The sequence below is a fragment of the Haemorhous mexicanus genome, chromosome 1 (genome assembly GCF_027477595.1).
Source record: "Haemorhous mexicanus isolate bHaeMex1 chromosome 1, bHaeMex1.pri, whole genome shotgun sequence".
In the NCBI taxonomy this organism is placed as follows: Eukaryota; Metazoa; Chordata; class Aves; order Passeriformes; family Fringillidae; genus Haemorhous; species Haemorhous mexicanus.
The window spans coordinates 36,925,564-36,939,866 of NC_082341.1; the positions used below are offsets into that span (position 1 = coordinate 36,925,564).

Below are 14,303 nucleotides of genomic sequence, written 5' to 3' on the forward strand. Positions count from 1 at the left end.
CATGTTCTTTCAGCAAATAATGTGTATTTTTGTATTTAGAAGTCTGGAGGCCCACTCTAGTAGCTCCACTACCATATGGGATCAGAGGTGTTCCTTTGTTCCCTAAGCAAAATGTGATTTAAAGTATCTATTAAAATAAAGGCCACTGTATGAAATACAGTTCCTAGAAGTTTTGAACTTGTCCTACTTGAGTTTAGGCAGAGGTGTAAAGGGTTTCTTACAGAAAGTAGGGTAAGTGCATGATTATTTGATAAAGAATTCTAATGCCTGTCACAGCCAAGAATAGCTTGTCATTATGAGAAGCAGTTGCCTTCCAATGTATATAGGCAAAGACAGATTCTACCATAATATTAAAATTCCAGATGATATTTGTGCCTATAAAAACATCACTGAGATCTCTATGCTGTCCAGCTCCTAACCTGGGAGTCTGATGAGGGACTTTCATCACATGTGAGTCTTATATTTGCATTCATACACCACTTAACTCTTTATCCCACCCCCTTTTTAAACTGATTATTGCATCCTTAAAGAGGTTACACTATTTCTTTAACCTATTTATCTGTGTCTGGCTGAATTGTTTCAGACCTAGCTGTCATATTTCTAATAAAATATCCTGTACCTAGTATTATAGCAGTCCCTCACATTCTGTTGCTCCAGCTTCTAACATTAATGACTTAGCAATTCACTGCACCATCATGAGCAACACCTAGTTGAAATAGCTGATTATTTTTAGAAATAAATTTCCAGTTGGGCTTAGTATTTTTACTACATCCACAATACTTTTTTTTTTCCTGCTCTTTCTACACTGCAGTGTAGAAATAGCAGAAAAATAGCTATTTTTCTGCACTCCCATCACAATAAGGACATAGATATTGTTACTGGCTTCTTTGCATTTTTCTCAGTCTGTAAAAGTTTTCTAACACTCCAAACTACAGAATTTTCTATTTCTACTATTTAAAAGTGCATCCTTTCCTCCTCCTGTTCTCCCTTGTCTCTTCTCACTCACATTGAACTTCTGTAAAGTGACATACAAGGTCGACAACTTGTTTGTCTCATTTATAAACCAATTCCTTTGTCACTCTCAGAAGTTTGTCTGCTTTCTTTCAAGCACCATAAAGACTGATGTCTCTTTAGAGAAATAATCAAGTTTTTTAATAATATTTTTTAATCAACAATTTGTAGATGTGTACGTTCTATACTTCAGATCAATATCACATGACAGACAATTTTGCCATGATTTTTCCAACTCAAATAATCAAACACATCTCTGCACAAACAAACCCTGATGACCTCTATTTGTAAATACTTCTTCAGGTTTGCTTCTGGTCTTTTAATTCCCAAGCCGGTCACTAATTGCAGACAAACTCCAGGATGTCAGAACAATTTTAACCATATTTGATCCTGTCCAGCAACATAAGAAATCAGATTGTCTCTTTGAGTGTTTCTTTTAGCCTGAATTTCTGCTTTGCAATGGGGTTGTTTTCTGACTTTTTAAAATATCACACCCAGAATATGATACATTTTTAAATGTTATTTGCAACCTTCATCCTCTACACAGGGTCTGCATTAGTGATTGCTTTTGTTTATATGAGTTCTCTGGAATCTATTACATTCTCTGTAGTTTCCATCTGACCATTTGAGTCTAGTTTCCATACTGATTATTAGTATCTCATTATTTTCTGTGCATACCTGCCTACTTGTGTTCCTTCCTGTGCTTTCTGCAAAGGCCTGTAGTGACAGCATAAGTGGGAATGGTTCAAACTGAAAGTAGGTTTAGATTAGGTATTGGGAAAAAATCTTTACTATGAAGGTGGTGAGGCTGAGGAAGATGCTGCTCAGGGAAGTTGTGGATGCCCCATCCCTGGCTGTGTCCAAAGCTGAGTTGGATGTTGCTTTGATCTAGTGAAAGACATCCCTGCCCGTGGCAGGGTGATTGGAACTAGATGATCTTTAAAGTTCCTTCCAACACAAACCATTTTATGGTTCTGCAATTCTATGTTCTGGTTTTCTTTTCTCTTAGACTGGGGACTTAATTTGACTTAATTCTTTTGTTAGGTACCCTGACTATATAGAATAAGTTGCTGTTCTACGCTGTCCCATGACGGTGACTCCAAGTGTCTCAAACACCAGAAATGAATAATCATAATTATACCACATTGTTAATGTACCATTACTCAAGGAGTTCTATATTCAAAAGCTTTCTTATATCTCTTAATCAGGAAATTTTCACTTTGTGAAGATGCTATTTATGTTCTGTGTTAAGTCTTATTGATCAACAAATCACTCCTCATTGCATGTGATTTCTATGCTTCCTAGCTCTGATGCATGCCTTGGTGTTTGGCAATGTGACTGCCATAATTCAGAGGATGTACTCCAGGTGGTCCCTTTATCACACCAGAACCAAGGATTTGAAGGACTTTATACGGGTCCATCACCTGCCACAGCAGCTAAAGCAAAGGATGCTTGAATATTTCCAAACCACATGGTCTGTCAATAATGGAATTGATTCCAATGAGGTAACCAAATGAGGGGGGATTTGTGTTTGATTGTTTTGACTGTGAACTATAACTCTGAGGCAAGGAGGGGGGTAATTTTTCTTTTGTCATGCTGTGTTTTGTGTGAAGTTACATAGCAAAGATAACCATGCCTAAAAATAAACCTGGATTATCCCAGGAAGAGGGTACACAATTGAAAAAGCAGGTTTAAAACATCAAATAATGTAGAAAAATTCAGTCCTCTATGATTCTTAAATGCTGAAGAGGCATTCATCAGAAATCTTTTAGATGATGCCAGCAGAAATGCTATAATGAGCATTTCTATCTTTCAGTAAAGAAAATATCTACATGGGGATTTTAGGTCCTTTTTAAAAGAGAGACTTTGATGCCCTTTCCCTCCTCCTTCATCTTATTTATTCCAATACTGTAAACAAATTATTTAGGCTGAATTTTTATATTCTTTATATCACTACCTTTTTAAATATTTCAGTGTAACTTGAGAGTGAAATCAAAAGACAGATTTCTGGTGATGTCTGTGCTTGCTTGTTTTAAATTACTTATACAGGTTATGTTTACTGTGCTGCAGGAGAAATAATGGCCTCTCTCTGCTGGAGTGTTATTTGAATGGAGCACTCCCTTTAGGTTTCTTGTTATCTGTGTTATAAAACTCAGTGGTCTCTAAAGATAATGTGGAAATAAGCAGAAAGATTTGGGGTTTGGAACATTCTTTTCCTGATAAATTCTTTTTGTGTTGTGCACAGCACAAAGAATGGGATTTTCAACAGCATCTTAGCAACAGAAGGAGCTTAGTAAGATTTACAAAGGTACAAAAATGACTTAGATGTCAAAGCTTTCCTAGATGTGGTTAATGATCTCCTTCAGCTTTTGTACTTTCTGTACCTTTAGTCACACTGAAAGTGAGTGACTGCTGTACTACAACCACAGCTCCTGGAGAGACCATCAGTCTTTCATTATTTCCCCCTATGGATAAAGCACCTTGTCTGAGCCCACCTGGTCAAGCATAGGCTGATTGCACTGTTCAGATGCCACATCCCCTCAAACTACAAAAAAACCCTATATTTGTGGGCTTGCAGCTTGGAAGGAAAAAGTGAGACCTCATGGTCTTTTAGGTTCTTCCACTGAACGTGCAACTTTCCTCCATTCCTTTCCACCCCTCCTTCAGTGTCCAGTTACACTATTAAAAAATGAAAATAACAAGAAAAAAACACATTCAAGGCAAGGTTGTTTTAGTTACCCCTCTTGCAGTGGTTTTACTATGGAAGAAGTAATATTGCATATTGATGAATTTAATAGAATTCTGTTTTCATTGCATATGTCACTGTATACAATGGTATACCTGAGCAGCCTACTGTGTTCTATCACAGAGAAGAACTTGGATGAACTTAAATTGTGCATTAGAGGCAATTTGTGCAAACAGTATTGTTGACCATTTTTCCTGAGGATTTTTGTTTGTTTGTTTGTTTGTTTTTGTTGTTGTTGGTTTTTTTTTGTGAGGCTTTTGGGGATTTTTTTAATAGTAAAAAGGTATATATTTATTCATGTTTTTCCTGGAATTTATCGTGCTGAAATTTCTTAAAATAGCACATCTCATCAAGGAGGTAAGAAAAAATCAAAGGGAAGTATTTGCAACAGTATGACACGTGCACCACCACTAAAGCAGGCCACTTCTGCAAAAGTGGAAACAAATAATTTTGCAAATTTTTTCTTTTTCATCATTTTTTTTTCCTTCTTTTGGACAGCTTTTAAAAGACTTCCCAGACGAGCTGCGTTCAGACATCACCATGCACTTGAACAAGGAGATTTTGCAGCTTTCCCTTTTCGAGTGTGCCAGTCGTGGTTGCCTCAGGTCTCTGTCTCTGCACATCAAAACCTCCTTCTGTGCTCCTGGGGAGTACCTCCTGCGGCAGGGAGATGCCCTGCAAGCGATCTACTTTGTGTGCTCAGGTTCCATGGAAGTCCTGAAGGACAGCACTGTGCTGGCAATCCTTGGTACGTTCACAATCATAGACTCCAAGAGGAAGAGTTGTCCCCCAGTGCAGGAGAGCCTTCACTACTAACTGGTGGCTTAGTGTGTCCTAAGTGTCTGATGAGAAAGAATTTGTTCAGTTTTAATCTGCAATACCTATTCTATGTACATTTTTATTTTTTCCTTTTTTTTTCAGTTTGAACTTCCTTATATTTTGATGTAAGGAGCTTTCCATTGCCAGATTATTAGCTGTGCAATATTTTACTTCTGGTTTCCTTGTACCTATTCTCTCTTCTTTTCATGTAAACAGGTACCTGCAAGCTTTTGACATAGCTTGCTGCTTTCTGCTATATTTGGTGATGGTATTGACAGCTCAAAGAACATTAATCATCAGTGCCTAAGTCTTTCATGAAAATTAGTGCCCAGGCAGTGCTCCCACTAATGCTCCCAAGTCAAAGAAAGCAATAAGAGCCTAGTTTTTCATTCTTTGGCACTTGCCTATGAACACCCCTTGCAGAAAAGCCATGTGGTCAAAAACAAGCATTCTTGGCTCTGCTCCTCCAAGCTGCTTCATGCTAACTGATGCTGTCTGCAGTCATCTGAGTATATTAGAACTGAGAAAGGCCAGAAATTCTGTTCTAATAAATTTTTAGTTGTTGTTTGCAAGATGGCTGTTTTTACTCATCGAGGTTTAAGCATCTCTAACTATAAATTTCAGTGATTTGCCTCAATTTAAGTGTTACTAAAGAAATTCTCTTTATCTTCAGCTAAAGGATAATTAGACCTCTCTCAGTTAATGTTTATGAAGTTCTTTGGCAAAATAAAATATAAAATTTTACTCTAAAAGTTTAGAATTATTTTATTATTATTTTAATATCTGTTTAGACTTGAATGTATTTTTCTTTCTAATAACTATTAATATTCTTATAAAACAGAGTTAAAAAGAACATTTCCTTTTTTGCTTTCCTTCCTGTTTCATGGGATTGCACTAGACTGTTGATAATGGTAGCTTCTCGTCTTCTGTAACTGAATTTTCTTTATTTTACTAGAATGCATTGGATTGGTCTTTTTTAGAATATAAATGTGATACAGGACCTATTTGTATCAGAACTCTTTAATTCTATTAGATTGAGAGTCCACATCACTCCATCTCTTTTTTGATTTTAGGAAGTTTAAGAATCTCTTGATTTCATTAGATCACATAGATCAGAGGTATAAAATATGACTTAAGACATAAGCTAAAAGGCAGCAAAAGTTCAAGAGGTAGCTCCATTAGAACTATGATTTTTCATTAATGGTTCCATCTTCAGGCACTTCTGAAAGTGTTAATTACAGCATCATTGTGTAATGGTGACAATCAAAACAACAAGAAAGAGATTAGTGGATTTCTGAGAGAAGTAAATGAAATCATAATGCAAAAAACATAAACATAACAGAAAAATAATGTTTTGTTACAGAGAATGGGAGCTTCATCATTTAAACCTAATTAACACCAGCAGAAGGTGAATGCATCAAAAATGTAGGTCCCTATGAGAAATTGTGTTGCTGATGTCATGTAAATTCAGGACAGCAGTTTTTTCCCCTGACAATGTTGAGTTACTTGCAGTTCCCAGAATATTTTATAATTCTGTCCTGATTCTAATTCTAGTGGATTAGTTTTTGTTTACTGAGCCATTCTCACTAACAAGCAATGCAGCAAAAACTCAGTGAAATGCTCTCATTAAATACATCTTTGCTTCCTCTAGAGACTATTACTTTATCTCTAATAATGATGATTAGGATATATTTTATGGTAAAATATGTTTTAATATGAGTTATGTGCTGTTTGAACACATACCATTGATATCTTAAAAATATTAGACATAAGTTGTTTGAAAAATATCCATAATGAGAACATTTATATCTCTGGCTACACATCCTTGATTTATTGAAAAACAGATGTGTCTGTGAGAAACATGTATATATAGGCTTGTTATCCAATTAAAGAAAAAAGAAAAGAGCTACTAAGAATAGCTGAAATTATTCTGTTATGTAACAAATGTTGACATTCAAGGTAGAATCAGTTAATCACTTCATTAATTCTACATGAAACTTCAGGTTACTACCTACAACCTTTGCTGCATGATTTTCATTTGTAAAAATAAACATATTGGCACTAGCAGACCAATTTTAGTATCTTTAAGCCTGAAATTACTTCAAAATTTTAACTATAATCTAATAAAAATCTAACATTTTTCCAAAATGTTTATGCAGTATGGATACTAATACTGTTCATAGTTCTAAAAAGTTTCTAATTAAGATATTTAAGGATCAGTTTTGGTATATTTGAAAAATTCTTTCCCTTGTCCAGCAATACAAAACGTCCAAACAACCAGCAATAAATTAACACTGACAGCCCTTTGCTTAACAAAATGGAAGAAATCCAAGGAATTGTTGATATTTACAGTAAAATGTAAAAATGTGTAACTGCTTAGCTTTATGCTGTATTTTACTATGTAGCAATACATGTTGTGTTGAGCAAAGACAGATGCTATGGTTACCTATCAAATTTCTCTTTCCCAGACTGACCTAATCTCATTCTAGTTCTCATGTATATTAACTGAGATTTTTAAGAGACACCAAAGTACATTAACGTTAGCATAAGAGAAAATCCCTCAAGGGAGGGACCTTGAGTTAATTATATGTACTGTTGAGAAAGTTGTTCAAGCTACACAAAAATAAGAAAAAAAATTATTTTAAGGTACTAAAAATTATATATTATAGTATGAAACTATCTTATTTAAGGTTCAGGGATGATTGACTGGTTAGTTTAGCCTACTCTGCAAGCTGACCGTTTCCTGTGTAATACACAGGTGGAATCACATGCTGGGTGGATTTTCCGATGTGACAATCTTAAATTATTATTTATTTATCACAGAATAGTGTAAGATTGAAGGGATCTTCAGACCTTCAGAAGCTACCCAACTTAAACCTGCTTTAAACAGGGCAAATTTATCTCAGTCGTATCGACCTTGTCCAGGCAAGTTTTGAACATCTCCAAGGATGCTGAAAATTCCACAGCCTCTTTGGGCAGGCTGTTCCACCATTTCTTGGCTTTCATTTCAGGATTTACAGTGAGAATTTAATTTATTACGCACTGTGCCCAGTACATCTTATTGCCCCATGCACTCTGAAGAGCAGTTTAACTCTGTTTTCTCTACAGTTTTCTACTGGGCTGTTGAAGACAGTAATATCCTTCCTTTGCCTTTTCTTTGTAAGATGGAGCAATAGCCCGTTTTTTCAGCCTTTTCGCATAAATTATATTCCTTAGTCCCTGATTCTTGACAGCCTCTTTTTGACTCACTCTAATATGTCAATATTATGTCTTCTGTTGGGAAGCCAAAAAGTGGACACAGTGCTCCGGATAAGGCATGTCAAATATAGAGGGAAAGAGTCATTTCCTGGGACTTGCTGGGTCCATTCTTGCTTGTGCTGCACAGGAGGTCCTTGAACTCCTTTGCTGCAAGGATGCATTGTTGATGCAAGCTCATGTTGAGCTTGTCCTCAAGGATCCTCAGGGCCTTTCCTGCAGAGCTGCTGTCCAGCTGGTCAGTTCCCAGTCCATAGTCCTCTAGGGAGGGTTTTCATCCCAGGTACGGGACTTGGCATTTGGTTTTGTTGAACTTCATGATAATCCTAACAGCCATTTTATCTTTCATTGAGGTCCTCCTAAATGGCAACTTTGTCCTTCAGTATCATCAACCAATTCCCCCAGTCTGGAATCGCCCATGGCTTGCTGAGAATGCACTCCACCACACTGTCCAGGTGTTAAACAAAGACCATCTGCTTTAACTTTTGGGGAAAACCTCTGGTTCAATGACTGCACTTTGGAATTTATACCTCAGATCAGATATTTATGGAAGCTTTTAACTATAAAATATTTGTGCTTCTCAATGTATGGTCAGTGGAGGTTTTTAATACAGCCAGAGTTCTAAGGCAGTCTTGCCCATAAATGAAAAAAACAACCAGCCCAAGAATTCTTTCTTAAGCAATTTTTTCTTCTTGACAGAAATGTTATAATGCTACCTTAACACCTGCACATTAAAGACATGCACAAAAACACCTGACAAGATCCTTTTTGAAAAATAATTGCACCTGTTATTAGTCACTGGTGTAAATCTTCATTTTATACATATTTAATTTATTGCTCCCTTAAATCAGCCTGTCTGGAAATTAGGTTTTGTACCTCCAATTAATTGTGTATAAGTTTGCACCTGCAAAAAGGGGGAAAAAAAATTAGTCTATGATCCTTTAGCACCTTATTAATTAAACAAGGCGTTAGTAACAATGGGATTTCAGGTTCAGGTATAGCAATAATATTAAACAGCTTTATGATTCAAAAAAGTAAAGAATTTACGCTTTAAAGATAATTATTTTTTTATTCTCTTTCAGGTAAAGGAGATTTAATTGGAGCAAACCTATCGATTAGGGATCAAGTTATTAAAACAAACGCAGATGTTAAAGCTCTAACATACTGTGACCTCCAATGTATTATACTCAAAGGTCTCTTTGAAGTGCTCGACCTGTACCCAGAGTATGCTCACAAGTTTGTTGAAGACATCCAGCATGATCTCACTTACAATCTAAGAGAAGGCCATGAAAGTGATGTAAGTATCTTTAAAGGTCTCTGCAGTTATTGTAATCTTTCAGGTGTTTCACATACCTCAGTAATTTCTCATAATTTTGTCACAGTAAAGACATAATACGCAAATTATGTTAAAGAAACTGCTGATTTCATTTGTTTGATAATTCAGATATTACCTACATTAATTTTTTATCAGTTGGTCAGATCATAAATATTGAACAACCTTTCTACTTCTCATTTTCCATAACATCATCCATGAGACAAAATTCTTTGTTTTTTAATTTTTTTTGTTTATGTCTAAAAATAATTCATAGTTATGTAAGCTATGTGTCCAAATAAAGGATTTTAGCCATACCTTTTCTAGAAGCTCATGTGCCAGCTTAATGAGCATTCATTTCATACATCATTGGTTATCACTTTTAGTAAAGAATGTCATCACACACACTGAAAATAAAAAACAGTTGTTTCTCATACACTGCAATTAAAATGGGTTTTTCTGCTTAAATGAGTACTTTATTTTTTGGAAAAAAAGAAGCAAAACAAACAAAAACCCCAAGCAAAAACAAAATTATGAAATTCCAGATAAAGCACTCCTGAAGGGGTTCACCAAAGAACTTTCACTGATTATATGATTACTTTCATTATTACATAGAAAATATCTATATTCAGATTTTAACAGTGAAAAACTTTCATGACATCTCTCTTTTTCTGACTTTATCACTTGAATGCTCAAAGACAGTTATAACCAAACTTTCAATTTGATGTTTAACAGTTCAGGTGTTTGTTTTGTTCTTCTCCTAACACAAAAAGAAGTAACATTAGAAAAACATGAATTTTCACTAGGATACTCCCAAAACAGGAGACAAATATAATGCCAAGAAAGAGTGCATCACAGTAGTTTTCAGTGCAAAACCCCAATGAGTTTGATATATGGGCTGGTTTTTCTACATAGCTTCCTATTAGGTGCCACTGTTTCCACAGCAACACTCTCTTAAACCATTGCAGCAGAAAGGAGCCCGTATAGAAGTGTGTGCTCCTGGAGAGGAAAATAACCAGGGTATCTCATTTGTTTGTCTCTTGAAATGTCTCCAAGCTTCCTGCTGCTGAAAACAGCAGCTGGGACTACACAGCTGTTCTGAGAGCTTGGTGATCAGTTTGTTTAACACTTTTCCCTCAGGGAGGAATGTTTGATCTGAAAAGGAGTAAAACTCCATGCAAAGATAGGGTTTGAAGATTATTTCTTCCCCCAATACAGTTCTGTCATAGAACTTGATGGATCCCCTCAATGTGTTGCTTCTTGCTTTTCTGTGTGGTGACAAATCTGGGGGTCACCCTCTCAGCTGCATTCAGGTTTTATAAATTCAGGGACAACACTTCCCAATTAAAGTCAGCTGGGTGATGTGCAGACTCTCTGCTGAGAGCAAGCCTATAGCAGTGTTGAAGGTGAGTGTTTCTCAGGCTCTCTGAGGAGGATGGGATTCAAAGTAATGTTGGAATACCCAAGTAACATTTCTGCTTTAAAGTAGAAAATATTTAGAGCATTTTTGAATCTATGCTATATTTTCATGGTATTATCTGTTACTTTAAAATTAAAGGAAAAAATATACTGACATGTTTATCTGCCAGTCTCACAGGCAGATAAACAGAATCCAAAACAGATTATGAATGTGACTTTTGCCTACAATCCTCTCCTTAACTATCTCCTCAGCTACTATTTCTCTTGCAGTAGAGCGTCTCATTTTTTTCCTACCATTTTACTTACCAATAAGGATAAAGAGCATAAACAAGGCACACAAAAATTGTACTACCACAAAAAAAGGGGCTCAAAAAATGAGGACAGATATCTATGTCAATAGCAAGTGTGCCTGGTTGACCACTCACTTTGCTTCAGCAGGAAAATATCCTGGTTTTGATTCAGCTGGAATATACTTGCAAACAGAAATAATTGTAGTTATCTGATGGTTACTCTGAGAAAAGTAAGAAGAAAGTTTTCAGTTTGTGGGTATGTTAATATGACTTCTTGCTTCTTTTTGTAGTTTTGGGATTTTTTTAAAATACAGTACTTGGGAATGGTGTTATGGAAGAGCTTGTCAGCTAGGCCACTGTATCTGAATTCCCTCTCCCTAATATAGGGAGATTTTACTTTTGAGAGTATCTGTGATTTCTGCAGCTTTATGGGATTTTGGGTTTTGAGAACTTTTCCACAGTTAAACAGTAGATCTAGTCATTTGAATAAGTCTGTTTCTGATTCTATTTTTCTTGGATGCTTTAAATGACTGTAAATCTGTAGCTGAATGTGAATTTAATACTTAAAATGAATCACCAGCAGTATTTAGGGTCAGGTGAACTGCAGGGTGAAATAACATGAATTTCCCCACTATGACTTGTGAGCTGTCTTTCAGTCTTGACCTAAAATGTTATTGCATTTTCAGTCAAAGTCCACAAAATCTGCTGTAGGTTGAAGATTTATTAAAACTTTAAGCCAGCATTAAAAAGCTGAGAATGAACAAGAATTTATTCCTGGTTATTCACTATCCCCTTTCCACCTTCATTACTCTGATTAAAATTGAATCAGAGATTTGAACTGAATTAGAAGCACGTGGACAAAAAAGGGGTCAGAAGTCATCTCTAGTGTCCTTGTCTTGTCTAAATTGGATACTTGGAAGATTACATATTTTCCTTACCTACACAAACACAAAAAATAAGTATTTTAAATTTGTTTTCTTGGCTCATATGCAAGTCTAAGAGGATATATAATGATGTGGTTCATCTGAACTAAACTCCAAGTAAGGTACAACTGTGGAAAAGGCTTGAGGACTTCCATAGCTGAGTCCCTTTCCAGTAAAATGAGAAGTTGTAACCAGCATTCCCAGTAACAAGTAGAAACTGTATCTGTCTGGCTATAGACTGATTGAAAGAGCTGTTTAGCAGTCTTGGGAGAAAAGCCCAGATTTCAAGTATAGGAGCAGACAACTATTTCAGTCTCTAACCAGTAATAGGTAGAGAAACAGACATAAAATCAGAAAGAGCTTGGACAATTTCTCATGATAACTCTTAAGCCAGGAATTACTAATTGTTTTATTATTAAAACCATTAATGTTTGTTCAGCCACACTGGCAGTGCTGCTTTGCCATCTTTTTATACATTTTCATCATAGCAAGATAGGAACTAGGAGAAGAGACTTTTTGTTGATTTTGCGTATTCTGGCCCTTGCCTTCTTTGCTCCCTTTTGATCAATAAACCAGTAACTGTGTTTGTACATGTATTCAAATATTAGGGACAGTTAGAAAATACTAATTTTTCTGGTAGCTGGAGTTGACATTAAAACAATTCAGCCATTTCAACCAATTTATCTAGGTCTGTGACTATGTTATCATAGTAAGGAAATAGTTTGCTGACTGACACAGATTTTGACATATGCTTCACCCTATCTGTATAATTTTTCACTATGAATTACAGATTTCATATGTATTAGGCAGTGAGAATGTCCCATACCTGATTTGGTAAAACTGAGCCCTCAGAAGAAGGTTCTTGAAAGATATGTGGCTACATTTATACCCATACATTAGTATGACTGGAACTGGAAATTGTTTTGATATCCACCAGCCCTGGAAAATGTGTTATTTGATGCATTTAGAGAGTAGCAGCAGCTGTTCATAACTATGAATTATCCTATGAATATCCTATGAAGAACTCAGAATAAGTGTTTGGACAATACCTTTGTAGGCTTTGGGAGAGTTTATCGTTTCTGATTATTTCTTATGCACATGCAAAAGAGTTTACAGTGTAGACAACATTTTTCAGATAAAAAAAAAAAAAAAAGGCTGGTTAGAGTCACACTGACAAAAAGAACAAGAAGCCTCCCTGACACCTATACCATCAATCCATAATTAAGTCCCAAAAGAAGACAAGGCACATGCGGGCACAATCTTTGTCTCACTAAAGCTGTATCTAAGTGAGTCATTTCCAAAAGGAAGAGGTTATATTCCTGAAGAGCCAAAAATCTCTGTTTGTAGATAGGACTTGCAACTAAAAAGAATTTACTCTTCCTTTTCTAGACTTAAAAGTAAGGTTCTGGCTCCTACAAAAGCTTTCCTTCCCCTCTCCCCAAAGAAGAAGCTGTTCTCTGAAATGAAACACTCTGTGAAACACAAGGAAGGGTTGATTCTGTCAGTGCATTGCAGTGTAAATGAAACATAAGGACAAGGTTTCATGAAAATGTGGTAGATTCCTTCTCCAGCAGGGAACATAAAATCTTACTGCACCTTTGCCAGGCTCCTTGATAATAAAATAAATAAATAGACAAATACATTTTAAAAGGCAATCTAGCAACCAAGAAGCAATAAAACCAAAGAATCTGCCTACATCTTCCCTCTGGAAGGCATTATCTGACAAAGAGGGATTAATTCTTGTTCTTTGAAGAGCCCGGTGTTTAGAATTTATTAAATTTTAATGATTGAGTTGTGAGGAATTTTTAATATAATAAAGCTCAGGTTGTTATTAGCAATATCTAAGAAATTCCAAGGGGTGCTCCTCATTTTCTATTGGAAAATCTGACAATTGACCAAATCAATTGTTTGTAAAGGTGAAAACAGCTCTAAGCTCTGGTGCACACAATAGAGGGCACAGCTTGGGAAGAAAAATGTCTACAAATTCTAATCTAAAATATACTGAGCTTTCTGGTTCATTCCAGCTAAGCCTTAAGTATTTTAAAAGCATATGAGTAATTACTATTCATATCATTTTAACTGCTTATTTGAAGACTTTTATCTTTCTTTGTTCTAACTGTTGGCATTGCTCTTGTAGTCAGAAAATGAATAGCAAAAAATATTTTGAATGCAAGCACAAAATTGAGATTAAATCCTTCCTTGCCACTGTTTGGTTTTCAGCTAGTAGGTTACATATTTGATATGAATTCATTCTTGCCTTTTTAGTTATGCTTTTTCTAGATCTAGATTTCTACTATAGGTCATCTGAATTGATGAATGCTTCTTTCCAATATAGTAATAACAGTTTCTATTACATATTTGATTATCTATTATGAATCAGCATTGAAAGTAGTGTGAAATTTCTGATTTTTTTTAATGCCTTGTCTGCATAGAAATTATTATTTCACTTTAAAGAAGCAAAAAACTTATATTTGCTACTCTATAAACATTAAGAAAAAAAGTGGGTTTTTTTTAAAGTTCTTTTAAAC

At 35.5% G+C, this 14,303-nt stretch overlaps 1 protein-coding gene across 1 annotated transcript in view; it reads left to right on the top strand.

Annotated features, from left to right (window-relative positions):
• KCNH8 (potassium voltage-gated channel subfamily H member 8) overlaps window positions 1–14,303 on the top strand; it is a 176,441-nt gene that overhangs the window by 134,186 nt on the left and 27,952 nt on the right. The window contains exons 9-11 of the mRNA XM_059856301.1: window positions 2,317–2,516; window positions 4,256–4,505; window positions 8,914–9,128. Coding sequence (XP_059712284.1) covers window positions 2,317–2,516; window positions 4,256–4,505; window positions 8,914–9,128 — 665 coding nt within the window. The remainder of the gene's footprint in view (window positions 1–2,316; window positions 2,517–4,255; window positions 4,506–8,913; window positions 9,129–14,303) is intronic.